General features: G+C 37.9%; 4 protein-coding genes and 1 non-coding gene across 5 annotated transcripts; 1 reads left to right on the top strand and 4 right to left on the bottom strand.

Moving 5' to 3' along the window:
- Positions 1–1,118: 1,118 nt before the first annotated feature.
- On the bottom strand, positions 1,119–5,324 carry LOC146680509 (protein wntless homolog). The gene is made up of 12 exons (XM_085448610.1): positions 5,198–5,324; positions 4,348–4,611; positions 4,125–4,249; positions 3,878–4,033; positions 3,629–3,765; positions 2,870–3,038; positions 2,686–2,783; positions 2,543–2,610; positions 2,309–2,448; positions 2,098–2,181; positions 1,798–1,963; positions 1,119–1,689 (listed from the first exon to the last, which is right to left on the bottom strand). The coding sequence occupies exons 1-12, from the start codon at positions 5,301–5,303 to the stop codon at positions 1,589–1,591; spliced, it is 1,614 nt and encodes a 537-aa protein (XP_085304736.1). The 5' UTR covers positions 5,304–5,324; the 3' UTR covers positions 1,119–1,588.
- Positions 5,325–5,506: 182 nt separating this feature from the next.
- Positions 5,507–8,840, bottom strand: dr1 (down-regulator of transcription 1). Its single transcript, XM_085449135.1, has 3 exons — positions 7,870–8,840; positions 7,582–7,745; positions 5,507–6,701 (listed from the first exon to the last, which is right to left on the bottom strand). Exons 1-3 carry the CDS (start codon positions 8,087–8,089, stop codon positions 6,555–6,557), a joined length of 531 nt encoding a protein of 176 aa, XP_085305261.1. The 5' UTR covers positions 8,090–8,840; the 3' UTR covers positions 5,507–6,554.
- Positions 8,841–10,436: 1,596 nt separating this feature from the next.
- LOC146680507 (retinol dehydrogenase 8) lies at positions 10,437–13,103 on the bottom strand. Its single transcript, XM_085447483.1, has 6 exons — positions 12,774–13,103; positions 11,848–12,009; positions 11,570–11,749; positions 11,399–11,492; positions 10,843–11,026; positions 10,437–10,758 (listed from the first exon to the last, which is right to left on the bottom strand). Exons 1-6 carry the CDS (start codon positions 12,868–12,870, stop codon positions 10,528–10,530), a joined length of 948 nt encoding a protein of 315 aa, XP_085303609.1. The 5' UTR covers positions 12,871–13,103; the 3' UTR covers positions 10,437–10,527.
- Positions 13,104–13,170: 67 nt separating this feature from the next.
- Positions 13,171–24,795, bottom strand: scinla (scinderin like a). The gene is made up of 17 exons (XM_085447481.1): positions 24,691–24,795; positions 23,666–23,858; positions 23,411–23,565; positions 20,897–21,058; positions 20,632–20,781; positions 20,431–20,517; positions 19,226–19,358; positions 18,234–18,322; positions 17,914–18,126; positions 17,703–17,836; positions 16,805–16,895; positions 16,056–16,226; positions 15,785–15,959; positions 15,590–15,705; positions 15,372–15,449; positions 15,217–15,277; positions 13,171–14,653 (listed from the first exon to the last, which is right to left on the bottom strand). Exons 2-17 carry the CDS (start codon positions 23,841–23,843, stop codon positions 14,508–14,510), a joined length of 2,139 nt encoding a protein of 712 aa, XP_085303607.1. The 5' UTR covers positions 23,844–23,858; positions 24,691–24,795; the 3' UTR covers positions 13,171–14,507.
- On the top strand, positions 18,612–18,683 carry trnac-gca (transfer RNA cysteine (anticodon GCA)). The gene has a single exon. It is a non-coding gene; the product is annotated as a tRNA-Cys (tRNA).
- Positions 24,796–27,772: the final 2,977 nt, after the last annotated feature.

The following is a 27,772-nucleotide window of genomic DNA, read 5'->3' as shown; positions in this document are numbered from 1 at the left end:
TATATATATATATATATATATATATATATATATATACATATATATATATATCTCCAAGACATACCTGAAGCACTGGTAAGCAAATCAACTAATTTTACTTACTTATCTAGCTCAGTGGTGTCAAATTTAATTCATGGACTTCTCAGAGCTTCATCTACTGACTTGACCAATAAAGCAACTACATAATAATCTAAAAATGAATAAACCAAATAAACATTTTTAAAATTCTTCCCATTTCTTCTAGTATAGGTTTTAGCACATTCTGAAAACATTTACATTCCATAAAGCATCTTGCAGATGAACAGTCTGAGATGATGAAGAAAATTACATGCCATTCCAACAAAAGGCCTCAGGGTTTTTTGTTTTTTTTCGCATTAAAGAAATGCTGTTATTGTAGATAAAGAGAGCTGTTAGCTGGACTCCTCGGGTTTTAACCACAATCAAGGAAATAAATGTCTAAAGTTACAGATACAGTACTAGCAGTCTTTTACCCGGACTTTGCTCCATAAATAAAAACAAACAGAACAGTGGATGTACTGAAACACAAGCAGGAAATTTTCAGTGATATAATCAAATATTTGCTGGAAAAAACACCTAATTTTTTATTTATTTTTTTGGTTTATCTCTGGCAGGCCATGGGAAATATCTTAGACGTCTATAAAATGAACACTTCAGACTAATTTTCAGACTTTTCATCTGGTGGCTACATGGGTCTGTTCTGGTGCTTTGGCCACATATTTGAGATCCCTGGTCTAGATGTATGATTTAATTCATTTGTTTGTTACAACCTTACGCTGCATGTCATGAAAGCTCATTCTTGCATAAAGTAATAAACGCCAGAAACATTCAGTAGCAAAGTAAGTTGAAATAAGCAATTTGAGCACTGTTTTATTAGTAGAAAGCATATATATAATACTTTCACACAATGCTTTTTCACTACTTACATTAAAAAAATTAAAGTTGTATTTTGTATCTGTGTTTTAGACTGAATGTGCACAAAACCTGAAAAATTGTGAAGAAATGTTTAACTGTCCATGCACTTTGTTGAGCCATACACTGTATATATATAGTATTAAACCAAGTATTTAACAAAGGATTTAGATTTATTTTGGCATTTTGCAAAGATACAAAGAGTGAAAAGATTGGCCACTTTTTCTTTTCATTACAAGTTTAAGGAAACAAATCTACATTATAGGAGGTTGTAACAACATAGTCACATAAGGGGAGTCACAAGTTAACAAATTTCCTGTCATACCACGTAGAAGATGTCTGTTAGATAACAATAAGAACTTCAATTTATAGCATGCTTTAATTATTTTTCCCACGGTCACAAAGTTTAAAATAAGCAGCTTTTGGAGGCCTCTAAGGTCTGACCTTCCAGTGAATCTAACTTTGAATATTCAAGCTTTCCTCACTTTTCCTTATACTGTAGCTTCCTGTAGCTTTTGTTTCCCCAGTCTGTTCACTTGTTAAAGGTTACAGTATTGTACAATGGCTCACTTGTACATTCAATAGTGTAGAAGACTCTGGCAAGTAACATCAAATTAAAAGATAACACACCACAAATATCCTGAAACAAGCCCAGCAGCTATTCCTCAGCCACCTTCCCAGTGATCCTGTAGACCTCTGTCGGCCCCTGCTCTCCACAGGTCAGCTGTGTCTCTTGGCTCTCGGACTTGTCCGTCATATCTGCAACATAATCTCAGATAAACACCTCCAGCATATTTACAAAGCAAATATCTCTCGCCATCGGTTCGCTAAACTGGATTCTGACCAAACAACAGAACTGTTACGCACCTGTGTGTTGAGTGTCTCCTAACTTCTTCCTGTTGTGCTTGTGTGAGGGGGCATAGAGGAAGATAATGGTAAAAACGTACAGGTTCCACATGCCATAGATTCCTGTAAGAAAAGCACTGTGGACCTGGAGAGTGTAGTCTCCCCAGTGCCAATGACCTTCGCTGACCTATTTGAAAAAATAAGAATATTTGAAATAATTTTTAAGAAACCCAAACATGTCCAAATAACAAATCATAAACATATTTTAAAGAAGAACAAACTGCAATTAAAACTGCTGCTCCTTAGAAGGCTAAAACTTACTTGATTTAAGATGAAGAAGATGATGGTGAGAGCAGCACATGTGAGTGTTGCCAGCATTAAAAATTTAAACCTGAAAATAATACCCTGGGGGGAAAGCACACCTACAGTCAGTAAAGTAAGTAGAATTTCTGCATAATCTAGTGAATGAAAAGCTTTTTCTTTTTGTCAAATTCACTACTTTTTCTTATGTGATTTTGATATAAAATTAAACCTTATAGCGCAGTCTCCGAGTCTCTGGCATTGTAGGAAGCTGTTGCAATTTCCCACTAATGGTTCTGAACACGCAGTGCACCATGCGACACAGGGAGAAGAAATAAAGGCAAACAGAAATCCCTGCCACAATAATGAAGGTAATATGTGGTTTCAGATAAGAAAAAAATCTTGGATGTTAATGGTAGCCTGACTGCTGAATTACTTTTTATAATAAAGAATAGATATTTGAAGGATACTGCAAACTTACTCCTGGATTCTGACGCCCACACACTGTAGAATGGATTGCTCAAACGAACCCCCCTTCGGTAAGAGAGAAAACAACTTACTTTTTTTATTAAATCCACACCAATAACACAAAAAATGAAAAACATTTACCTTTCACTCAGGTCAAATATGAGAAGAACAGAAGATCCAAACACCACAAGCCCAACTTGCCACCAATAAGCTGAGAGGAGATTCCTCTGACGTTGGTCCTGGTGATTTAATGAATGAAAGAATAAGTAACAACTGGCAGGAAGGTGCAGAGAAATGTGCAAGCAGCAAAGAAAGACCTGCTAACCATGAGGTGTTCACCACAGAAGATGATCCAGAAACAGAAGAGTACAGAGTATAAGGCGCACTGCTGGGCATCTTCAAACAGCAGCATCCATGTCCACTCAAAGCCCATGGACAGCCACTCCACCGGCATGTCCAGGAAGGCCATTGAGAGGCCCAGAGCAAAAATCACCCTGAGCAGGACGAATACATCAGTGAAAGAAACACTTACATCCACTCTAACAGACAAATAACTCCTTCTGCTCTATTGCAAATGGAGAAATGACCTAGCTCTAGGCAATCATGCACTTAGATCAAACACTTTTCATTTCCTCTGCTTGGAAATGCTACACAAAAGTATGTTGGACTTCTGAAAAACAAGCTCTTAAAAGTATGCCAGAAGGTTTACTTGCAGTTTTAAGTTCTCATTGAGTATAAAAGAGCCAGGAGCTCCTTACAAGTAGCTGTATTGTATAACTTCACTCTACCTTTTAAATAAGATGATTTTGTTTCAGTCTGCAATAAAATCTCAATAAAATCAGTCCGCAGAGGCAGCAATCGCAACCTAAAGTGCTCAAAATTAAATATTCTTATTCTTATTAGTGGTAGTAGGAGCAGCAGTAGTAATATTATTATTATTATTATTATTATTACATTGTTTTTTATCATTTGAGAAATTATTAAAATTCAACTCAGTATTCTGACATAAAATTCATAAATATACTTAAATGTTAAAATGTCACTCTTAATCTCTCTTTCCACATGCAGGCTAGCCAAAACATACTTTTCCAAAAGGACCGGAGGTCTCGCCAAGAGCCGAATCCTGTACCAGTACCAAACTGTAGCCACTGATATCCAGGGACTGAACACAGTCTTCATGCTGATCCACACTTTGGTGAAGCCTCCATTCTGGTGGATGCCCTGAGGAAGAGGAGGGACATCAGATGTCAGAGTGCCAAATTTTTAGCTTTGGAGATTAATTCAAACACAACATGCCGTATAACAGAAGTTAACATGTAGAAATTATACTCACCACTACATGGATGTCCTTTATTTCCCCGATGCCAACGTTCATTGTGTCATTCACTGGCAAACGCAGGTTCATTAAAAAATATTTGTGGGCTACACTTCCCAGCTCCATGAATGGTATTGGGTCACAGTGATAAAAGCGCCCTTCGTTTTCATACGTCTGAAAAAAACACTGGGTTTTTCCTCACTAAGCAGAGAAAAGTGTAACTATTTCTCATTTCTGTGTATAACATGAAGTCATGCAGGTTTACCTTGGATACTGCAAATGTGCATCTGAGTGGCCTTTGCTCCACCGAGTGAAATTTTGTGGTCCACTCAGACGTCATGTCGTCCCTGTACGCCAGACGGGCATCGATAGTGATGACCACATCATCTTCTACACAGGCAGGAAAATTGCTCATTTTATTAGAAACCCACTGTAACTAGGAAACTACGCTATTTACATTTCTGACAAAGACAAGACACACGTCTTACCAATCTGATTTATCATTTTGAATGCAATGTCAAACTGCAGAACAGCCAGCATGTATTGAAACCACGGACTCATTTCAGTGTTGGGTAGGGGTACATGCACAGCAAAAACAATGTCGTTGGCATCGAGCGTTTTTGCCAGAGGGTCGTCAAAACTGTGGACCTGCTGGCATCGATTTGAGCCCCAAGGCATGAGCCAAGCACGTGTCCTGTGGAAATTGATGCATTTGGTGGCCAAGTAGCTGATTGCAGTGGTAGGACTGGGAGCTATCATAAAGGAAATCAGATATATATTATGAAAAAAGACAGACTAAAGCTTAATCATTAAGAGCATTGGGAAATTTTGTTTTTCAGAGCGCTTCCAACACAAAAAATTATGTTAATTAGACTTCATTTTCCTAAAATTGAAATCATTGAGGGCTATCCTGCATTTACAATCAAGCTGAGTAGCTCAAAAGCACACAAACAATAAAAAAAATATACAGTAGGTGCAAAGAAACTCCATGCAAAAACTATAAATATAGTTAAATATGGAAACTCTACAAGATAAAAGATGCAAAACTGCTCACCCAGGTGTAGAAACAAGCTAAACTGCTTGCAATCAAGAATTTAAATTAAATAAATGTTTAGTTTTTAGAATACATAGAAAATAGAAAACAGTGAGGAAATAATTGAGAACATTAAAGGAATGTCGCCAGCTTTCATTGGCTGGCTGAGTAGAATCTGCAGTGCAGTAACATCTAAATGCACATAACAAAGATTGAATAAGATAAATTACTCCAAATAATTATTAGAAAACATTATTATTTGCAAACAAATGTAAAAATATGTTTTAAAAAAATCATCTACTTACATATCAATGCTCCAACCAAGATGGAAAATATTTGGAATAATAAAATGAAGAAAACAAATAAAACCAACTTTTTAGTGCTCATCTTCTCTATGATCGCTCCTGCCATTTGTAAAAAATATTTTGGGTAAAAAAAATATAAAAAGAAAGTGTTGTCCAGACAAGCCAAGTGCTCCACTGAAGCTCATCTACCTGCTCACACACATCTGACTCTCATATGGGATACGCCAGACATTAGGCTCAAACAGAGCATGTGCAGAAGGGACAGGAGGTGGAATCATTAGGCATTAAAAAGATCAGAGAACACTGGTCTATAAAACATGATTCCTTTATTGCTTAAAGAATACAACTTTGTAGTATAGGCAAGTGAATGTGTATCACAACTAGGTTACTTATCTTTACACTGAGGATTGACCACAGTCACAATGCAAATGTTTGATACTGCACCCAAGGAAAAGGGAAATAACAAATCTGGCCTCGATATCAAAGCGTCTTACAAAGTTATAGGTTAATAATATTTAACATTATTCACACTGATCTGGAGCCAGCAATGAGAATCACAGTAGCACCTACACCTTAAAAAGAAAACAAAACACGAACTCTGGGCTGTTAGTCTATCTTTGGTTCTATCAGACAAAAATATTCAGTTTTTCAAAGGTGCAGCTAAGAACCAATACTGTGTGTAGTTCAAGGTAGAAAGGAAACAACATAATGTTTCTGAATAAGCTAAAACAAAAATGTATTTTTCCATTATCTAATAGTACAATTTCAATATTGACGCCCCCTCAACTCTTCCACTGTCGAACAAATAACTCCACAGAGGGGTAAAGAAAACCCTTTTTGACAAAATGGCAAAGACAAGAGAAGAGGAATTAGATGCTCTGGAGTCGTCAGGAGCGATTCGCCTACACCACTGATTGTTATCTAGCACTATGGTTGACATAAACAAGCTAGTTGGTGCAGTACCTGAAAGAGCAAACACCTGCTGCACCATTACCAAACTTCAGTGAAATGTGCCTTCAGTGCATCCACAGTACATCCAGAAATCTACAAATTACTCACAACATAACATCAAGACATAATTAAACGGAAGTAACTTAAAAAGGGGGGGCGGGGGGATAATCCAAATTTTATTAACAGCTTTTCAAACCAAACAAATTTCAGGTTCTGGTATCATCATGTTGACATCCCCCTCCAACTCCATCTCCACTGTCGATACCAAATGTGCATTTTCCTTGTGTCACTGATGTGCACCAGCGGTCAAACACATCTCAAGTCTCTGTCAACAACAGCACTGGGAGGTTTGCCCGCCAACACTGTCCCAGGAAGGGATTCGGACAAGCTGAACGGTATCCTGGGATCATATGTCATCCTCTTCGTCTTCATCCTGAGAGGAACCGGCCTGTTGGGCAGCAGTGGCAGATGCTGCCGCCATCTGTGCCTGCTGGGCGGCCTGCTGCATCTGCAACCATTCCTGCTGAGCGAGTTCTGCCTGCTGCTGTCGCGCCTTCACAAACACATGAGAGGCATGAAACAGGCGAAGGTGAATGAGGATTATATCAGGCAATTAGAGAAGCTCATGGTGGTGATATCTGATGTCTAATTAGAACTTGAATATTTTAAGACACATTCGTTTTATATGTCACTATAGCACTGAACATTGAAAAAAATGAAAATAAAGTTTCTGCAACATATTACTATCGCTGAATTATACTTGCTTATACTTGTTTCTAGAAAGGGATTGAGTTAATAATTAGCAAAGTACTGCTGAAAGTTAACTAAATGGATCTGTCATGCATTACTGAACAGTATAGTGCAAATAATGTGCCTCAAGTGGTTATGTGTAACAGCCACTCAGCACACAGATGATTTAAATCGGACATGGCTTTGTTGTATTTCTCCCTAAAGGTTTACTCATTTCCTAAGGAACTTAGCCCAAAACAAAAGACCAATCACAAAAGACCTACTTCAGAAAGACTCAGATCTCTACATAATGTGAAGTTCTGGTCCAATAATTTTGTTTATCATAACATTTCTGAGCAATCATAGTTGTGCTGGTTTGTTTAATTATTTTTTAGAACACAGTGTGGCAGCAATAAATTCACATTTTCAATTCCACTGTTTTCGCGGACTCTGAAAGCAGCACAGAATGATTTCCTCTAGTCAGAACTTCAAAAACAGCTATGCTCAGTTCAGTGGCTGTTGGAAGCACCTGGACATTTTCTAACAGCTGCTTTTTATCATTTTATTATGTCTTTGCTGTTTTTAAACCTGATTTTTAAATGCCCCTCAGAGTTAGACTAAATGACCTGGTGTGGAAGTCAGTTCCCTGAGCTGAATTATGTGGATTTGTACTGTTTCTTGTGTCTCCTCTCTCAAAATCATACCTTTGCAAACAATTCCTGTTGTTGTCTGAGGAGCTCTTCTTCAGGGATGCCCAGGTTCTCCAGTCTCGAGCTGGCCTTCCTCCTCTTCAGAGCAACAGTTTTACACTCCTGCAGGACGTCTTTCACCTCCGTGATGTACGATGCGAAACCGAGGCTCTCGAGCGCTGCGGTGCGAAAGCAAGAGGCGAAAGTGTTTCAATCACTCTCTGTGGTTTAAGGCTCATTACATGGTGCTGCACACACATACACACACCTTTCAGGGTATAGGGAAAACAAAGCTGGACTCACCGTTGATGACATGCTCTGGGGAAATGGTTTTCTTCTCCGACTTGTTGCATATATCATTGGCTTCTGAGGATATGAGGTGGATGAACTCTGTGCAGCAGTTAACAACAAGCTCCCTGGCATCGTTGGCCACCCGTACATTGGGGAGAGTTTCTTTAATCATTTTGTTGATAGCTGCTCTCGGGATGGTGAGGTCGTCGTCATTTCCAGAGGAAGAAGCCATCGTGGCAGTCGACGGGACAGAAACCAGGGAAAAAAGAAAGAGAAACTCCGATACTCGACGGAAGGAAACTGTTACGAGGCCTTCTCGGGTCGGCAGAATTAAAATATAACGGTCAGGTCAAGACAACGTCAACGCAGAGTTAAATGTCATATGGGAGAGTGACGTTCCTCCAAGTTAGCCGGCTAGCTTAGCTAGTAGCTAATAGTTGAAACAATTTCCGCAGAGTGGAGCCTTTGTGCGGAACGTGGTAGAAAAGAAACCGTTAGAAAACGCTAAAGCACATACACCATAAAAGAAGACAAAACGTCAATACTGTGTGGAAAGTGCTTAGCTAGCTAGCAGCCAGGCTAGCTAGTAGCTGTGGTCCCTGTCGCCAGAAAGCCGCCGCAACGCAAAAGACAAGTGAAAGCGGAGAGCATGGCTACCGCTAGGCTAACAATGAAGTGCCTCCCGCATGGCTAAACAGTTAGCTGCATAGACACAGAAACGGGACACACGTGCCACAACACTGCCTGTTGTTCTACCCTGCATCGAGAGATGATTTGGACATTTTAGATAAGCAGAAACATGGTATCGATTCGTTTATACGTTTGAAATGTGGGCAACATTAGCTTAATTCAGTCCGGATGCAACGTCAAACAAAGAGCCGGATACCGTTCTTCTTCTTTGGTGTTTAAAGCCTGTCTGAATCGCATTGCTGTGTCCTTGTGGTATTTGTCGTCCATTACTGCCCTTAGAAGATATGTTTGGAGAATTAATACAGATGGTGGAAAAACATCGAGATCAAAACAAATAAACTGAATATGTACTTTTTTACATTATCTATATATTTTGATGGTAGCTAATATTTCGTATACAGTCAGAGGACCGAATCCCATATGCACCTCACATCCAAAACATAAAAGATGAGGCCAATCCATAGCTGATTGTGTGAGTTTTATATCCAGGTATGTTTTTACTACATTATCTTTAAAAAAAAATGAAGCTGTTGCCAATCAGATGCTTTCCAGATGGTCTTGTTGTACCCATCTCCCGAATTTCACTTTTTTGTTTATTTTTCATATTCACCATTCCATAATACCTGTTTCCATTGATCTTCAGTCCAGTTCAGCAATTTCTCCCTGTGTCCATAATTCCAGTGAAACCTCTTCTAATGAAGTTTCTGTTCGTGGATCAACTGATAGTCTTTGCTAGGGTTTTTTGTATTAAGGACATGATTTCCAAAGACTTTTCATTTGCTGTACATAGTTTTTCAGACCTTCCACTTCTTCTTTTGTCCTCCACTTGTCCAGTTTTCTCAACAACAACAAAAAAAAGCACACAGTGCAATATGCCAGGTTTTCGCCTAATAGTTCAGTGGGATTTATATTGTTGGTGCAACAACACAAATTATGTGCTTTGGTGACAGGCTGCTAGTAACAAAGTGCCTAAAGACATCGTTTAGAATGGGTTCTTTGCTAAGCTGTCTGTTATGTGTTTACACAACACTGGTTCGTGTAGTGAACCAGTATCTTTGTACAGTACTGTATGTTACCCTCGTGTGGTAAACATAATTATCAAGAGCATCTCTTTTAACCCTGTTATCTCCTCCCCGGAAGGGTACGTCTGATAACGTGTCTACTAATGCTTTTTCATGTATATTTTTCAGCACAAGCACAGATCTTGCTGAAACAAATTTGAGCCGCAGTCATTTATGGCCCTATTTCTGCAATAATTATCTATTTTATTTTTGGACTTATCAGTGTTCAGCAGCATCCAGACTGGTTTCACAGATGTTTGAATTTCCTAATAATTGTTTACTGCCATCTAGTGTCCATCAAGAGAATACCAGCTTTTACTTTATTATTTTCTTTTTATATTCTAACATAATCAATTTTCTAACCAAAGCCTGTCAATATCCTACAAAAAATAAATAAATAAAAGTTTTCTCACATTAAAGTCCATGTGGCGCGAGGCTCAGAATTCAGCGGCTATATTCCAGATTAAGCCATGAGTAATTATGTTATGTAATCCAGCAGATTAAGATAAGATAAAATAACCTTTATTAGTCACACACAAGATTATGTAATATATACATAATCTTCTGACACTGTAACAGAACCCATTAACAAAACAATGCTTTTAAAAAGACAAAAAGTTCATAAATTAGTCGTTATAACTCTGAACTACCTGATTTACTTTGATTTAATCTTGCTGTTCGCATAGCTTTGCTTGTTTCCCATATTACACAAGGCTCAAGGGCTTGTCAACTTAAGACAGTTATGCCACTTGAATGCACCAGGGTGTGGTTTAAACCTGCAAGAGCTTACTGCCACGTATGAAAAGAGACTGCATTGTCATGGCATTTCATAGCTTTATTTATTTCAGGGAGGTAACACTGCTAGACAATAACAGCCAAATATGCCCATGTCACAAAAATAACAAAGATATGACATGATTCAGTTGCTCTTCTCTAACTTAAAACTCTTTCGGCTTCTCCACTGCAAAAGCTTGATGAAGTTCAGGCTGGCCGTGAAGACCTTGTCGTGTTCAAACACCATTTTGTAAAACGTTTCAATCGGGAGGTCACCATTTGGGTCAGCGTACTTGAGTGTGGTCATAGGGGTATAGAGAGTGTTTGTCTGGTGCCGGAAAGGGGGATTGTCCATGATGAGGATCTTGAGGGTGTGCTATGAAGAAAGATCATTCATAATATAGTTTATTGCTCTTGTAGTGCATTAAAGGTTAAAGGTGAAGTATTTGCCAAATGATACCTCTGCCACGTCCTCAGGAGTCTGTCCGAGGGTTTCAAAGATCTGTTTGTAGTTCTTTAAGTAGACATTTGTGAACATGTCAGCAGTCACTTTGTCTGCTTTGCTGAGATCAATCTTTAGGCCCTCGTCATAAACCTTACGCTCAAACTCGGTTATCACTGGACCTGGCTCTATCAGGCTGATGCTGAGGAAGAAACAGAAGAGAAGAACATCAAAAAATCTCTTGAAATAGGAAACTGAAATTCAGTGCACAACTGTGAAAGGTAATTAAATATTACTTTCATTATACAGGAAACTTTAGAAACCACATTAATATTCAGTCATCATTTGATACTGTGTTAGAACATGCCTAAACATCACAGTGTGCTGTGGTTCAAATATTTTCCTCCTAATGGTGCAGAAAGTGCTAGGTGTTGTTGTTCAATATGACTTCACAAATATACCAGATGCAAGGGCTAGTTTTCAGGTAGTTACATTTTGGTTGCACTTTTTTTCTCTCACAAACATGCTAGTAAAAGATGAACAGGAATAAAAAATTATAGACCTAGCATCTTACTTTAGACCAAACCTCAGGGCTTGTATCGCTAGGCTTTCACAAAAGCCTTCCAGTGCAAACTTAGATGCTGCGTAGATATCGTTGAATAAAATCCCTGAAACAGGGAAAGAAGTTGTGAAGCAACTGTCTTAAAAAAATGTTCTCATGATCAGCAGGTGAAGCAGCTCTTACCCTGAATCCCCATGACGCTGCTAATGACCACAATATGACCTTTTTTCCTTCTCTTCATGTCGGGCAGGATTTCCTTCATTAATCGCACAAGTCCAAAGAAGTTGGTGTCCATGACACTTTTCATCTCTTCAATAGACTGACACTCAATGGGTCCAATCAGACCCATCCCAGCATTACTTACTGTGAAATAAGGTCACACAGACACATATCATTTAAATTTCCACAGACGGTCGAAAAGCCAAATTAATACTGTTTCAAAGCAAATGGTAGGAGCTTACTGAGAATGTCTACCCTGCGCTCAGGCAGACTGTCCACGCAGGCTTTGATGGAAGCCTCGTCACATACGTCCAGCTGCTTGATCTCCAAGGTCCGGCCCAGGGTCCGACCTGCTGCCTCAACCAGAGGCTCAGCCTTACTCAGATTTCTCATGGTGGCATAGACTACAACAACAAAAACTCATCTGAAGCTGTTGTATTTTTATTAAATTTAGAACTGAAATTAAAATTTTACATTACATTTGAGAAACTATCACAAAAATTATCTCCACCAGGAGCAGCAAATGTGGATTTTTCTCAGATTTCAACTTTCAGGTGTTGCCTGTTACATCAGTACGACATGGTTACTAGTTACTCAGGGTAATCAACAGACCAGGAGGACCATTTCTTCCATAAAACATGTTTAAGATAAAAACTGTTGATGGTGAGCTGTATGGATTGTTTCTGGAACCAGAGTTAAAAAAAAAAAAGAACTTGTCAATATTTTGTTTGTAGAAGAAACCCATCACATATTGATAATGTAAATAATGTGAATTTTATCAAGTTAATATCCTTCTAGTGAATGGTTTCAAACTGGTATCACATTTGCACAGTTAACTTTAATGAATAGTCTGCAAAGTATTAATAGTAGAAATTATTGAGCCAGACACAGCAGCCATGTAACGTTCAAGGAAAGTTCAAGTACATGTGAGATGGTAATATTTTAAAACATCCTACACACTTCCAAAAAATTCAAAAGGAAAACACATTTTTACACCATTATGTGCTAGTTTTTTTCACATAGTTCCTCTAATTTCTCTCATTTGAAGCATTTTCAATCACAATTTAAATACATTATATTTTTCTTTGATCCCTCCACACCTGACACAGAGTTTTGAAATGTAGTCAACAACCCCAGCTATCTTAGAAAAAGTCTGTTAAAAAGTTACCCATGAACCTCTTCTTCTCATCTTTTGCAATATGGACAGCCAATGCGAGGCCAATCCCAGAGGAGCAGCCGGTGATGAGTACCACCTTCTGGTTCATCGTGCCTGGTTAGTGCTTTTCTTGCAGCTCCAGCAGTAGAGAATAAAACGGGAACAAAAGAGGAGAGGCAACAGACCACATGCGGGCACTTTTAAAGCCCCTTCCTTAATCAGAGGTTTACAACTCAGCAAAAAGCTGTGTGCACATGGTCTGAAGATTAGTATCATTCGTGGCATTCACATGGTGCTGTTACATGGTGAGGATTTAGGCTAATGATAAATCCAGTTGTAATATGAAGAAAATATCAGACCTATAAGCAAAGTGCATCATCTTATTTAAATAAAATAAAATACAATCAGACAATGGTGAAATATTTTATTTAAATTTGGAATTTCCCACAAATTGTTTTGCAACAAAGACAGCAAAAGGTAAGTTCTTTGTAAAAATATGGAGAAGTTAATTTGTGGTTTTTAAAAGAATCTATTTAAAACACAGTTTTCAAAATAATTTTGAGTAAATTGTAAGACCACACTTAATCTAGACAATGTAGTGGGTTGGGTTTTTTTTTTTAAAGTAGATGTAAAGTAGATGAAAAAAAACATTCATTGCTGTAGCAAATAAAACTTTCTCAACATTGTATTATTTTTTTTTTTTTTTACTGTGGGCTGTGAATTATTAAATTCAGTTTTTTAAATATGTACCCTACTGCTCAAAGTTTTGAGATAAAAAATAATTTTTGAAAATTAAAGTCAAGTTGATGAGAAATGCTATTAATATTTAACATGAACATTGTTTTTTTTTTATATCTATGCTGACACACACACAGGCCCGTTTTCACCAACTGCCATTCATCTGTTGTAATAGCACGCTGAGTCACCTAAAGCAAGTCTATCCCATTAAATTCATTAATCATTCAATTACAATCATCTCAGCACATCTAAAGTTTGTGAAACTGAGTCAGTGAGTTTGGTTATAGTCTCAAGAAAACAAAACAAAAAAATAACGTGTACTGCTTTTACAAAACAGGAATAAGTGGCTCTGACTGAAAACTAGAGAGCACAACTGAGTAGGACAGCTAAATCAGAAACCTTTTGGTTCCAAAGCAGACACCTCACAGGTCCTTAAATGACAGATTCATTAAATGATATCTCCAAGAGCCAAATTTTGTTGGTTTGTCATGAGAATACCTAAAGCTGTTGTATGAAAATTTCAGTTATCTGGTCATTTTCTCCTATAGCCTCAAACAGCCTTCATTTATTAGAAAAACTTTAAGATGATACATTTTCTTTGGGTTACACATGTTGCTGGAACACACCACTGACAGCTGCTGAAAAGAGCCTGAATGCACTTATGTAGATATTGCCTTAAATTAATTATTACTTCTCTTCTATAACATTTATGAACATTGTAATGTTATTTTGTGTAAAAGCCAATGTACTTTTCTTTTCTTAAATAGTAGCTTGACTATATATATATATTTTTTTTTTTTTACTCTGAAAAAATGGGTTGGAAATCGGATGGGTTACGTTTTAACCTGCACCACAGCTTCAAGCACATATTTGCATCTGCACTTTACCTGCAGAGAAGTTCCATCTTAGGTGCCAATTTATGCTTCAAGGTCAACAAAAAATGGCAAACATCAAAACTATCCAGATTTTTCAGAGATGCTTAAAATATGCGTTTATTCCAATTTAATTCTACTGGGCATAAAGATTTTGGGACCACATCTTTGGGTCCCAAGCTTGGAACCATCCGGTGAAGGACGGGATCTCTTCCCCCTGCTTAAGGATGGTGATGGGGGTACCACGGCGGCCAGAGGGGTCTGAATCCACATATTGTTTGGCTGAAAGGAAAGCAGGATGTATTTGTGAACTGAGGTCTCTTCTGTACAGTAGGCTTAAAGGGCCATTCACTATAACCACATTCAAATTGGAGCTAAAATTATAGGAAGAGTGGTAAATTTAGAAATGAATGTAAAATAATATTATTTAATATTCTTTAAAATTATTCAGTCATAAATTTGCAAGATTAAAATCTTAAATGTCCAGCAAAAATATTTTATTCTCTGAGAGTAAATCAACAAATTTACAAACAACATAATATGAGAAAAAACAGTCTTAAATTTCTGAGCTTATAGTCAAATTTTTGAGAAAATAAATTTGTAAATTAATAATCTCAAATATTAATCTAAAGAAATAGTTTTTAGGTAAATTTGGTCATTTCCTTACTCATAAATTTACAATAGTTATCTCAAATAAAATATATTTGCTATCAGAATTAATATCTATAATTCATGCCTTATTTTCTGGGAAAATGATTCCCTCTATATATGTTTTTATTCTCCCTGAATTGACCCCGTTGCTGTATTTCTGTAATTCCTTCTCATGTCTAATAGTTTTCTCTTACCCATCTTAGGTGATTCAAGTTTCTCCGTTTCATTTGCTTCGTTTCCAATCCAAACAAAGATCTGATGGGAACAGTAATCAAAGAGCTCAAGGATCAAAAGGAGGAAAACATCAACTAGCTACAACTCGAGTCTTTCATCAAAAGTGCTTTTATACCTGATCCCATGTGTCCAGAATCATGACATCATCAGTTGCCAGATCGATCTGTGAGAAGTCCCCGGGAACTTCCTCAACCTGAAAATTGATCAGCACACAATTACAAAGTGGCCATTTAAAAATTGTTAAACTAGTTGGTAAGAAAACAATATAACTGTTTATATAAATATAACTACTTACATTTAAAAAATCTGATTGATGAACACTTGAATACTCACTGTTAGCCTGCCAGTTTTGTTTGAACATCCAAACAGTCGTGGTTGTCGGACCACTCCCCGAAGGGCCTTGGACGTCTGGTATTCTTTCTTACCACCCAGAGCAGCCCAGAAAACAGCTGGAAACAAGGAGAAAAGGACCGTTTTCTACTGGGGACATCTCACAAATACTACTTTGTGGAAATCAAAGCTCTTTACCTGGCTCCTGTGTCTCCTCCACCCCAGTAGCAGTTCCTCCAAGGAGGCTGGCAACATAGTTAGCTGCAGCCATCTCATCTGAACTTGCACCCTTTCCCTTCCACAGGAAAAGGCAATCAGGAGTCTTCAGCACAAACACATCATTGGTGTTCAGAGAGGATGCAGTGGGCTCCACCTGTGTGGGTGTGACAGAAAGATAGGGAGGAGTGGTGGCATCTGTTCATTATAAAGAACCAGTTTATTAACATTCGGTGTAATAAATGAGGCTGACCTCAACAGCTCGTGTGGTATTGTTGCCGCTCTTGCGGATATGAAAGAGCCGTGTGCTGCTTGGCTTAGTCTCGCCACACTTGCGGGATGTCCCACCCTGATGGATGACCATGGGCTTGTCCTTAAACAAGCTCACAAGATGGGGGGGTTCTTTACCTTGAGTGACCCGAACCTGCGGAGATACAGCCACACAGTCATTAAAATTGATGAGGAGACTGATCCCAGACTTACCTCTAAGTACAGCTGGGAGCTGGTTAATAGGAGCTCAGGGTAAAGACTGAAAACAGGGGACAGCAGTTCCTCTGTATGAAGGTTAAAAACATCAGCCTACCTCTTCTTCTCCAGTTTGTATACTAAGCTAACAGCTGCAAGATGCCAAGGAGGTCATGTTTTTGGTAGTGTCTGCATGCATGTCATCGTGTCAGTTTGTAAACACAATAGCTCAAACATTTTTGAATGAATTCTGATAACATTTTGTAGGTGTGTTGAGTGGGGTCATGTTAACACTCCATTAAAATCTGGTTTAAATCCACCAAAGTCTTCAAGGTCAACTTAATGATTTGTTGGTTGAAAATGGAAAAAAAGTCTGTTAATGTGAATGATTTTGCAAGTGTGTTGTGTATTTTATTGCTTCTTGTTCATAATATAAAAGATGGACCTGAGAGTTGCATCATTCCTTTCACTAACTGTTGCCAGGTACTTTTATTTCTTAACATTTTAACTCTTACTTGAAATCTGGAAAAATCTTACCTGTGTTGCTACTCCATTCATGGAATCATCCAGCTTGACGGTGAGGAAGGCCGAAGCAGTCAGTTCATCCTGAGTGCATTTCTGCCCTTGCCTACAGCAAGCAAAATTAAGCACAATTAAATATGATATTCTCAATTAAGGCATAAAAGTAATGTTTCAAAAACTCTTGATTCTCTCAGCACCCTCACACAGCTTACAAAAACACTAAATACATAAACTGACTACCCACAATTATATTTTATTATTTTACCACAAGTTTAAGAAATCATTAATGTTGTTGGGTTTTTTTTTTTAATCACAATGTCATGAGATTTCAGCAGTACTATAACTGGTAACTGTTTTCATTCTGTGGCATCATCATATCAGACAGACAGAATGGATGTGATGAAATTTGTTACATTTGCATTCCACTCTCAGATTATATTAATATTGGCACTCATTTAATTCTAGAAACATTAAAACTGCTTTAGGCTGATTCAGAAGGGGTCGGCATAGCAACCTCAAAGGGGATTGTGTCTCCTTCCAGGATTTTAGAATCATTAATGGGTCAATGTGTATAAACCCTGCCTAACATGCCTGCAACTGAACAATCCCACCAGCTTTGATCACTTTCATTTATTGGTTCATCTACAAATTCTGCATCATATTAAAGAGTGCTTGAAGATAAAGCAAAATTTCTCTATATCAAACCCAAACCCTTCATGAATAAAAATCTTGTTACAAAGACCAGTATGCTCTACAACTCAGTGGCTTTACTTCTGTGTGTGTTGTGTCACAAGTTCATATCATGCTTACATTTTTCATTCACCTAAACAGAGAAAGTGAGTACCAAGGCAGGAATCTTTGCCTTGTACCCCTTAAAAGAACAATTCTGCCACATTGAGCATGTTTTACGCACCAGGTGTAAATGATGTGCTTCTCTCTGCTTCCACTGTTGTAAGAGTACAGCACCAAGTAACAGTCACCTCCAAAGAACTGTCCATAGGTGGATTTGTCCACTGCTACCTTATCGCCTCCTTCCACACGCCAAATCTGCAGACATCCACCAATGTTGCATTTACTTATTAATTTTTAAAATAAATAAAACACTGTCAAGCTGGTTACTGTACCTGAACTTTCCCAGAGCCATCATCAACCACGCCATACTGGGCAGCCATGGCGGGGTTGTTGTGGAGATTGGATGGATCGAAGGGAATCTGCTCCACCTTGGCAATACGACCAACTGTGTGGGTCTGCCCTGGGCCTGTGATATTCCCTTCAAACCATTTGAAGAAGAACTGCTTAAACATGGTGGGCTCACTCCCTGCTGGCACTATCAGGACCTGCACATGACATAATAAACAACGAAAAACACGTTAAGTCATAAACACAATGAGACAGCAGAAGGATGAAGTTCTGGCAGCAGATGATCACTACATGCTAACATTACCTGAGTTTTACTGGAGTAATTTTTGTCTGCGATAAACTTGTCAGCAGCAGCCTTCGCTGCTTTGCGTTCCTCTTTGCTTGCTTTCTGTCCTGCAGATTAAAGTTTGGTACAGAGATCAGAGAGGTTAAACTGGTCAAATCAAAGTCAATGACTCATGTATGTTTAACAGTAGAAACCATCAAATGGTTCATTATGATTCTTTTAAAAATTGTGTAACTCTGTTAAAATAAATCCACATCATTACATATTTCATGATTTTTTTTTTCCTATAAAAGGCTTGTTTATCAAACAGGAAATTTGGGGGTCTGTAGGAAAAAGCTTTATGACCACATATACCTAGAACCACATATTTCCATATGAAAGCTGCTCAGTGACAGAGGGGGTATAGCTCAGTGGTAGAGCGTTTGACTGCAGATCAACAGGTCCCCAGTTCAAATCTGGGTGCTCCCTGTTCATTTAAAAGTCATTATTGCAATATGACAACTTTGAGTGTTATCTGTTTATAGTAATTAATATATTCAAAATTTATGTTTTTTGTAGACAACTATGAGGTCAGTCATGAAATATCACCAATGAGTTGTTTGATCTGTTTCACAGTGAGCTCAAATTCAGTTTTAGCGTTTCCTAATAACAGTCTTATTCTATAATTATTTGTTGCACCTTTTTGTTTATTAGTTTATTCAAATACACATTTTATCTGTACAATCCATACTGATCTGCATGTAAAAATTTATATTAATTATATTTCTAATTTGATGACAACTAATCTTCAAAAAAAGGGAAAATTTTCTTTCCCAATATTGCTGTTGCAGGATGGGGTCAAACTGACACCCACTGACAGTACTTGGGGTTTAAAATTCTTCTAGGTTCTAGCGTTAAACTCTTTGTTTAACGCTAAAGAGAGTTAGTAACAACTTACTCAAATGAGCAGAGACTTGATTAATATAGTAGATGAGAAGTTGTAGAAATAAACAGATGTAAAAGCTTAATACCTTTCCAGACAAATATATTATTATTCAATCCATTGTCCAAGATGTAGCAATCATTCTGGTTGAGCATATCTTGTTTGAATGGGTTTTTATCAGCCACCAAAGATGTCTTCATGGCACCAGCAGCATCAGAAATCTAGACAGCAGAGAGATCAGAGCATCTGTATTTGTCATCTGAATTTCTTATTTACAAGGATCATGTCAAGGGACCATACGCCACGGTTGAAAGTCTGACAGAGTCTTAAATAATCTCTCATATTTTCATCTAAACCTTGAAATGATCCCATAGTGTTAAATTACAGAAGCCTATACACAATCCACACAGGAAGGAATGAAGAAAATCAAACATTTAAGTTTTTCCTCTATTGTTAGCTAGATCAGATTCATCTGAAGCACATGGTATAGTGGCATTAACTATGCTTGACTGCCTTGTGTACAAAGCAATACACAACGCAGGTAGGATTTCCACTGAAGCAGCATTCAGATAAAACTGTATTACAAAGAACAGATGAAACGTTTTAATTGATTCATTAGAGGCGTGTTGAGGGAAATCACCTTGCAGCCACTGCACCTCTTTTCAGCACAGTGAAATCAAACTCAGCATCAACTCTGCACTTGAATGAGGGCTTCAGTTTTAATGGGCTTTTCCATGACAATATGAAGAATCTGTGGAAATTGTAGCATCAACCACAATCGCGCAGACTACAGGTAAGAGAGAATGCAATCAGCAAAAGTCTTGCCAGCAGAAGGCTGTGCAGGGGAGATCTCAGTGCATGGATGGATAGCATCAGGGGTAATAAGAAACCCACCATCATTTATTAACCTATACTGTGCTAAACATTTAAGATGGGCTGAGATCTTTAAGAGCATTTCTTCCTCAATCACCTGATCTCAACTCCACTGGATGTATTTTGGGCACATGAAGACTGAGAAACCCCCGAGGCTCTTTAAAACACAATGGCAGGATAACATGAATAATCAGGTGTTACAAAGATTTATAGCGTCCATGGAGCTTGAGGGCTGCAAAACTGGAGCAAATCAAATTCGTGGACATTTTTTTTAGAAATAGAACTTCTGATTTAAGCTGTTCAGCCAACATGAAATTTTGCAATAGAAATGCCTTTTACTAGACTAAAAAGTAATACAAGTAGAAATTTTTTCACTGCTGCTCCTTGACTTTTTGGGCTTCTCTGTATGTGTGTATTTACCAGATAAAGTGACGCCTTGTTCCTGTTTGTCTTTTCAACATCTGTATCACTGCCTCCTGGTGCGAGATCAGGCTTGGGTCCAAGTACCTATAATGAATACAACATTGTACTTAACATCCTCTCTAGCCACCAAATGAGACAAATAACTTATTTGTTACAGTCACAATGATTCTACACAAGGAGGAAGTCACTAAAACTTACCTTTGTCACAGCTTCTGGCTCTTTACCTTCATCAATTGTATGGACTTCACCGCGGCCATTTCGCTCATTATCACGAATATCTCGGGCCATCTGAGTGGTTTTGAGCTTCTCAAAGTGATTTGCTTCACTGCCAAACCAGCAGTAAATGTTCTATTAATTCACAGAGAAGATGCAAAGAAAAGAAGAAGTAAATAAGGTTGAGATGACAAAATGCAACATCTAAACTCTGTACGATCTCTGTAAAACATTTTAAATTGTAGATCACCTTTCCCAGATCAATGATGAAGGAGTCTCCTTTGTTAAAGCTTTGCCAGGACAGATCCTCCTCAGTTGCTCTGACTGGTCGACGACCTTTCAAGTGCAGCAGGCGTTTGACATCTACATCATTGGTTACCACATGTTTAAAGCCTGAGGCAACTCCACCTTTCTGTGTTAAAAAAAATCTGAGTTATGCTCTGTGTAAGTGATCTAAGCGCATAAGTTATGTTTTTGGCAGCGTACCGTATAAAGTACCATATAAAGATTTAAAATATTGTGTCACATCTGACCCCTGACCTCTCCTGCAAGGCCAATAGATTGATAGGAAGCCAAAGTGATACTAATGCTAAATACAGCTTTTTAAATCTATTTCTTACTGACATTTTTCCCCTTCCTGGACCTCTGACCTGTTCTTCAAGGTCAAACTTTAATAAAAATGTATTTTATCTTTAAAACAGTACTTAAAATTCTACTATATTTGTACTGGCAAAAGTAAATGACACTGGTATACTGGGATCTAAATATCACATTATAGTTTCCATCCAAGTAGCATGTCTTCTTTGACCTGTGTCCTCACTTTTAAATTTTAGATCCGCCTTTCTTTCAAGTTAACTGAAAAGCATGTTATATCTTTAAAGAAAGTACTGTCAGTAGAAAGAAGATGACCTGCCTAGTTAGTTAGAAATAGACTGTAGTATAATATAATATAATAAGCTAAAGTTATTCATGTCCACTTATTTACAAATCAATAGCTTTTATCCATTACCCACTCCTGTATAATCTTTTAGTAATCAAGGTACCCTTAACTGATATACAAAATACAGCACAGTGAGCTGCTTATAGAGGAGGTCTGTGCTTTCGGAGTGCTTTTTATATGAACGTTTTAGAAAGCTGACACCGCTGTTATGTCTGTAGTTGCTCTAGTTGCAAGAATTCACTTCTTTAAAGTCAACATAATCTCTAAAGATCACGCCTACTCGTTTGTTTACACTGTGCACAAAATGTCAGCAAATCCTACCGCTGACTGGAAAAATACATAAATAAAAGGCAAGAGCAGGTATGGCAAACCTGACAGACAACTAGCTTTGTTTCTAGGAAGTCAGTTCCTAGAAACAGTCCAGCACATAAATACACAGTATGCTAAACATAAAAAAATATGTAGTCTTTGATTCTGAAAAGTGAAGCAAATGCAGGTGCTTTGAATTGTCATGATGATTGAAAACACAAGTTTCCGTGCCATTTTCATTCCAATAAGCACTGTTTTTATTCATATCTCAATAGTTTAAGTAGCACAATAGTTGGACCTTTTTTCGCTCTCTGTTTTTATTTTATATACTAGTCCTTTAGTTCTTAACACAGTTTCATAACCCAGTGCTAAGAGGCAGGAAAACTAGTTAGTAACCAGGATTTCCCCTCTTTGAATGAACAAGTGGTGTAAAAATGCAGGGAATGTTCTTTATTGAATTCCACCATCCATTTAGTTCTGGTCCTCTAGTTATCATACTTATACAGGATGATCATCAATATGCAATAAAGTAATAATTTCTTAAAAATAGTTCTAAACCCAGTATTACTTCTCGTGACAGCTTTGGCTATGGTAGATAGGGGTTTAGCTGCATAAACATGTGGCTGACAAATATGCACGAATGATATGAAGCAATCATGATAACATCGAGCATTATCTCAAACAGCTGTTTTCAGGTCGTAGCAGGTCGTAGCAATTACTAAGGCAGTTCTAATGCTGGAGATTGATCAGTGAGTCTAAGGACCCTGTTAAAACTGTGAACACATAAAAAAGAAGTAAATACAGAATTAAAAGATGGTGCCTTAATCATTTAAATGGTTTATGCTCATATATTACATTTCAAGGAAACCCAGGTGTTCACCAAACTTCTCAAACCTGAGGCTTATAGAATGTGTTCTTTAGAATGGACAGCATGACACCATAATATTCAACATAATATTTTAGGTCTCCCTGACTATCTAAATGTTTTTAGACTCAAATTCTCATAATATAAAGAAAGATTTCAGACTCTTGTATGTCGCCATGTTTTGCCTCTCCTTTTCCAGGAATTGTGAAAGGGAAAAATTCTTTTGGGCCAGTGTGTATCACATGATAAACAGAGAAGGTGTTATAACATGCCTCGAATCCTGCACACAGTGACTATACTCCTCTGCTTGTCCTGAAAAGACCTGCTCATGTCTAACAGGGGGAAAAAAAACCCTGTTTAAAGGACAAATTCAAGGAAGAATGATCATTCCTTTTCCTATGACAAACAAGAGCAAGGTCCCAGTCAGACTAGTCGCTCATTTTGGAGTCGCGTGGGTGGTGAATTATGACTTTTTAGAACTGTTTCCTTCCCTGAAGCTGTAACAGTATATTTACAGAGTTGACAGACATCCAATAAACTGTCACAAAGTCACAGTCATGGTTTGGTAGCTTAGACTCACAACTTTTACCTTTCTGAGGCAAACAAATTCAAATGACTTATACCACCATAAGTACGCATGCAAATTTCACCTTGTATTTGATGCCAGACTTGAAGTAGCCCAGGAAGGTGGTTGACTCTTGGTTTTGAAATTCATTGTACTGGATTGCAGCTCCTTGCAGGTGGTCATCCAGCTGAGTTATGAAAATGGCAGCTGCCCCACTCTCATCCTGGGAAGCTTCATCGCCTAAGATAAAAAGGATGGTAAATAAACAGTGTGGAAAATAAAACAGAACATTGACAGGGAGGGAATTTAGCTATTAGGTTGTCAGCAGAGAATCCAATACCAATCCATGAATGAACATTGTATGAGGGAGCCTTGGTGGTGTAAAGCAAGATGTAAGCATCTCCGGTGAAGAAGTCTCCATAGAGTGCAGGGGGAACAGGTTTCAGATCCATGTTCTCCACCCGCCACACCTGCAGGCCAGGCTTCTTCCCTGCAGTCTCAAACTCTTTGTGTGCCATCGTGATGATGAGGACCTGAAAGGTGATTTGTCTTCATTAAAATCTTCAGGTCACAGCAAGGCCAACAGCTACCATTATATGACTTTTGGTTGGCAAAAAGAAGCAATTTTCACATCATTCTCTGACAATTTAGAGACTCAGCAATGAAAATAATCGATTGTTGGAGCCCCAGTTTTATATATAAATAGATATAAAATCTGCCTTCATACTGAAAGCTGCTGATCCCCACTTTCTTTTAAAGCCATCTGTAGTTCACATCACAACATTTTATATTACTATTTCAGTTACTTTTCATTGAATCCATGTTTGTTAAGAATGCAATTTTCAAGACCTTTTCTGCAGTATCTGTTATTTAACCTGTAACGCAGGTGCTTGCGGTCGGTACGCATATCACAAGGTGTGTCTGCTCTCAGTGGCAAACTATGTTGTGGGGGAACGAAGAGCCGCTCCCAACAAGCAACCACAAAAGCAGGCATTTGTAGGTTATCTTCTGCCTGTATAATACGGTACTACTACCTTGTGCAGTTTTCTACCCAACCATGTAAAATATGGACACAAGGAAAAATGCAATAAACAACAGTTTATCGACGAAATTTATATTAAAAGCTTAACCAGTAAGAAGATAAGCACGTTTATTCACGCATTCTCTCTTTATCCTCAACGTAACTAGTTACAGACACTGAAAATAGTTTTTAGTTTGACTTCCTTAATGCAAAATGAGGAAGAGCTTTTCTAGAGTAGCATACTTCAGCATTGTAAGCATCGCTTTATAAATGCTGTGTGAAAGGCTAACTGCCAGCGAGTTATTAGCATTCGTTCTGCAGCACATAAGAAAACTTTATATTACCTGGTATAGACCGTAGACAGATGTTGGGTGTTAAGAAGATGCGCTGCTGCTCTTCCAGTTCTCCGCCCTGGTTTCCTGAGCTGTCCTCTGCTATATAGGCTGGACAAACATCCGCGTTGAGAGAGGCGTGTCAGTTCGCCCATCCCAGAACAGCGGGTGATGGAAAACAACGCCCTTGAGTTGGTTTAGTTGTTTGGAATGCTTTTTTTTTTCGTCTTGAAAGCCCAGTATGCAGGTCAGTTCCGTATTCCCCCTTCCCTATTTCGATTAAATTGGAGCGGTGGATTTCTACCAAATTCTGCCGAATTTCATTTTTATGTTATTATCTATGTATTATTTATGTATCTTACAGCTTTAGATGCTGAATACTATATAGTTTGTAAAGTGTAAAGTGTCTGATTATAGCCCTGTTTATTTACTTTTAATGCAACACTTGAATGAGTGACATTTAGTTTTATGGAAGAGGGTGGTTTGACTGGAGCCACCTTTGATGAAATCCATGCATTTATCCATAAAGTGTGTGCATTAGGTGTGGAAAAACTTTTAACTTTTATTTAAGCCAACATTTTCTTTTTCATTGAGAAATTCATAAAGTCATACTGAAGAAATATTTAGAGTGACAATTAAATCCTTATCTCATATTACAAAAACGTTTCAAATTCCAACAAAGTGGTCCAGAAAAATATAATACAATACAATAAATACAATAACGTCTCAAAAGGATCAAAAACAGGATGCTGAATCATCTCCTTCAGAAATCCTACTTGGACCTGTAATGGCAAGAACAGCTGTCCTTCTTCTGGAAGCAAATGGATTGTATGACCAGTGATTGAAAAAACTGAGTTGATGTAGCAATCACATAGTTGGTTGGGGATGCATTTGAGTTTGGGGTGTGATCGTGTGTCACTTGTCTGTCAGCAGCTTAAGTTAGCGACCACTCGGACTCCCATGTGGCAGCTTGACAGAAAGCAAAGGCACAAATCTCTCCTCTGAGCTCCGCCAGTCCCCTCAGGTTAGGGCTGGCTCCATCACTCCCACTGCCAGAGCTGCATCAGCACATTCTGCCCCATTTAACAGTGTACACAAAACACACACAGTCGGTGTCTGGGACATACCGCCATGCCTCCACAAGTAAAAGCATACACAATCCTTTCATAGTGACTGAGCACAAAGGCTGCCGATTGCATCCTACTTGTTTTAACTTGAGTGGGGCTAAAACATCCTTGCATTTCATGTTCTATAATTGTTAACTAGTTCCCAGCAGCATTTTACTGAAATAATGCACTGAAGCATACACAGTTACATAGCAGAGCTTCTCCCTGGTATGCATGTGGCTACATGAATCAGTGAGTAAAAACTGACTGTAGGTTTGTCTCAGAATTGTTCAGCACTCATTCATATAGAAAATCCTTCACAGCCATCAAAGAGAGGTCCGTGGTATTAGTAGAACTGATTAGTATACCTGAGTGTTTATCACTAACTTTAATCTACAGGTAGATAGAGCTGATTTTTTTAGATATTGTTAAACTAATTGTTTTAAACCAAAGTAAAAAAAATACATAAATAAATAAAATACAAGTCTGTAGTGTTTCTGTTTACAAGTCGGAAAGTTTCTACTAGGGTTGAATTCTCTAGCCTGTTGTGGCCTGTCTGTGTGAGTTCCCTCTAGCACTTGAGCTTCCTCCCACACTCCAAACACATGCATGTTAAGTTAACTGGTGATTTTAAATTGGGCGTAGGTGTGCATGTGAGCATGAATATCTGTCTCTCAGTGTTAGCCCAGTAGTAGACTGGTCCAGAGAATCTTTCACCATGGCTGTACAGAACCAGGCAAAAAGATAAATAATATAAATTCTTACAATGTTTTTATACCGTATATGCAATATTGATACAATACCAGCATTTCAGTGTTTTAAACAGTCTTTTATAACATGTTAACTTGACACTCCTAAACATCCAGTTAGATTAGTTTTGAATGCAGCCTGAAGGCAAAGGAAACAGGTAATGGATGAACCATTGTACTTAACCACAGCAGCTGTTTACTCTTTGCTATAGTTGTAGGTAGTCACTCTTTTTATCTGATTCTTGGGAAAAAGCCAGTGTGTGTTTTCCCAGAATAGCTCTTTAAAGCAATATATTTTTCTATAACAAAGCCTCAGCTTTTAGTGCAGTCACTGAACTCCTACTTCTGACTTATTTGAAAGACCAATAAAGCAAGGCAGCAAGTTTTCTATTTATTATATTTAGATGAACTTTGCAAAGCAATATTTCTGGATTAAGCAAAATCTCCATGAGGCCCATCACAACACCCTTCCCTTTTTTTTTTTTACCAAGGTTTACTTTAGATGTATATGGGATTCATATGGGATACAGAGAAGGAGAACAATAACCCAGCTGGAATACTGCATAATGCTGCAAAGGACAAGGTATTCAGTCTTCGGTTTATGAGTTCACCTAAAGTGTGCAGTTGAACAGGAGGTGAGGGTCAGGACTGTACAAACTGAATTTGTGCTCCTCAGTGTGTTCATGAACATATTCTTAGCTACGAAAAGACAGCACTGAAACATAGTTAAAGGGGAACTTGCATACATTTGTAAAATAGATGGAATTTATCAAATCAGCAGCTTTAAAACTGAGCCAGGCTGAATGCACAGACTTCTCAAGTCCCTGAAGGGGTACTCATTTCATTTTATATAAAATGTACTAATCATAGGAAGCTCTCGTGAGTGAACTGTGTAAGTTGAATTTTATACATATGACTAAATTTTTAAGGAATGCAGATTTTTAACAGAATTTCTACATTCCCAATAACAAGGAGGGTTGAATAAAAACAAGACAAGTGAAGATTTTTTTAATAGCTTAATTAATAAAAAATAAATAATAATAATTAATTTTTAAAGACGTTATGGTATCTGAACCCTTCCTTTGGTTAAAATGGTTAAAACAATGCCAGAAGCCTATTTATATACACTTAAGCATTAATCAGTCTACCTGCTGTTACCTCAGAATAAAACTGGTACAGAGAAGGCCAGCGTGGTGGCTTGGTGGTCATTACTATAGCGTCACAGCAATAGGTTCAAAT

This window comes from Copadichromis virginalis, linkage group LG23 (genome assembly GCF_057382275.1).
Source record: "Copadichromis virginalis isolate Kocher_CV1m ecotype Utaka linkage group LG23, C_Virginalis_male_GT1.1, whole genome shotgun sequence".
NCBI lineage: Eukaryota > Metazoa > Chordata > Actinopteri > Cichliformes > Cichlidae > Copadichromis > Copadichromis virginalis.
Note: the sequence above shows the minus strand (reverse complement) of the source record. Positions and strands in the feature narration are given on the sequence as shown.

Bases quoted from the DNA above. Each gene is read 5' to 3' on its own strand.
- LOC146680509 (XM_085448610.1), bottom strand. From the start codon at position 5,303: ATGGCAGGAGCGATCATAGAGAAGATGAGCACTAAAAAGTTGGTTTTA. The intron at 4,250-4,347 runs GTAAGACGTGTG...CTGCCTGTGTAG, and splicing joins CAAAATGATAAATCAGATTG to AAGATGATGTGGTCATCACT. The intron at 3,766-3,877 runs GTGAGTATAATT...CCTCTTCCTCAG, and splicing joins TAAAGGACATCCATGTAGTG to GGCATCCACCAGAATGGAGG.
- dr1 (XM_085449135.1), bottom strand. From the start codon at position 8,089: ATGGCTTCTTCCTCTGGAAATGACGACGACCTCACCATCCCGAGAGCA. The intron at 7,746-7,869 runs GTGAGTCCAGCT...TTCGCACCGCAG, and splicing joins CCCAGAGCATGTCATCAACG to CGCTCGAGAGCCTCGGTTTC. The intron at 6,702-7,581 runs GTATGATTTTGA...GTGTTTGTGAAG, and splicing joins AACAGGAATTGTTTGCAAAG to GCGCGACAGCAGCAGGCAGA.
- LOC146680507 (XM_085447483.1), bottom strand. From the start codon at position 12,870: ATGAACCAGAAGGTGGTACTCATCACCGGCTGCTCCTCTGGGATTGGC. The intron at 11,027-11,398 runs GTAAGATGCTAG...TTTCTTCCTCAG, and splicing joins GCCCTGAGGTTTGGTCTAAA to CATCAGCCTGATAGAGCCAG. The intron at 10,759-10,842 runs GTATCATTTGGC...CTTTCTTCATAG, and splicing joins CTCCTGAGGACGTGGCAGAG to CACACCCTCAAGATCCTCAT.
- scinla (XM_085447481.1), bottom strand. From the start codon at position 23,843: ATGGCACACAAAGAGTTTGAGACTGCAGGGAAGAAGCCTGGCCTGCAG. The intron at 19,359-20,430 runs GTAAATACACAC...TCTGCTGTCTAG, and splicing joins ACAAGGCGTCACTTTATCTG to ATTTCTGATGCTGCTGGTGC. The intron at 15,960-16,055 runs GTCAGCCTCATT...ACACCCACACAG, and splicing joins ATACCACACGAGCTGTTGAG to GTGGAGCCCACTGCATCCTC.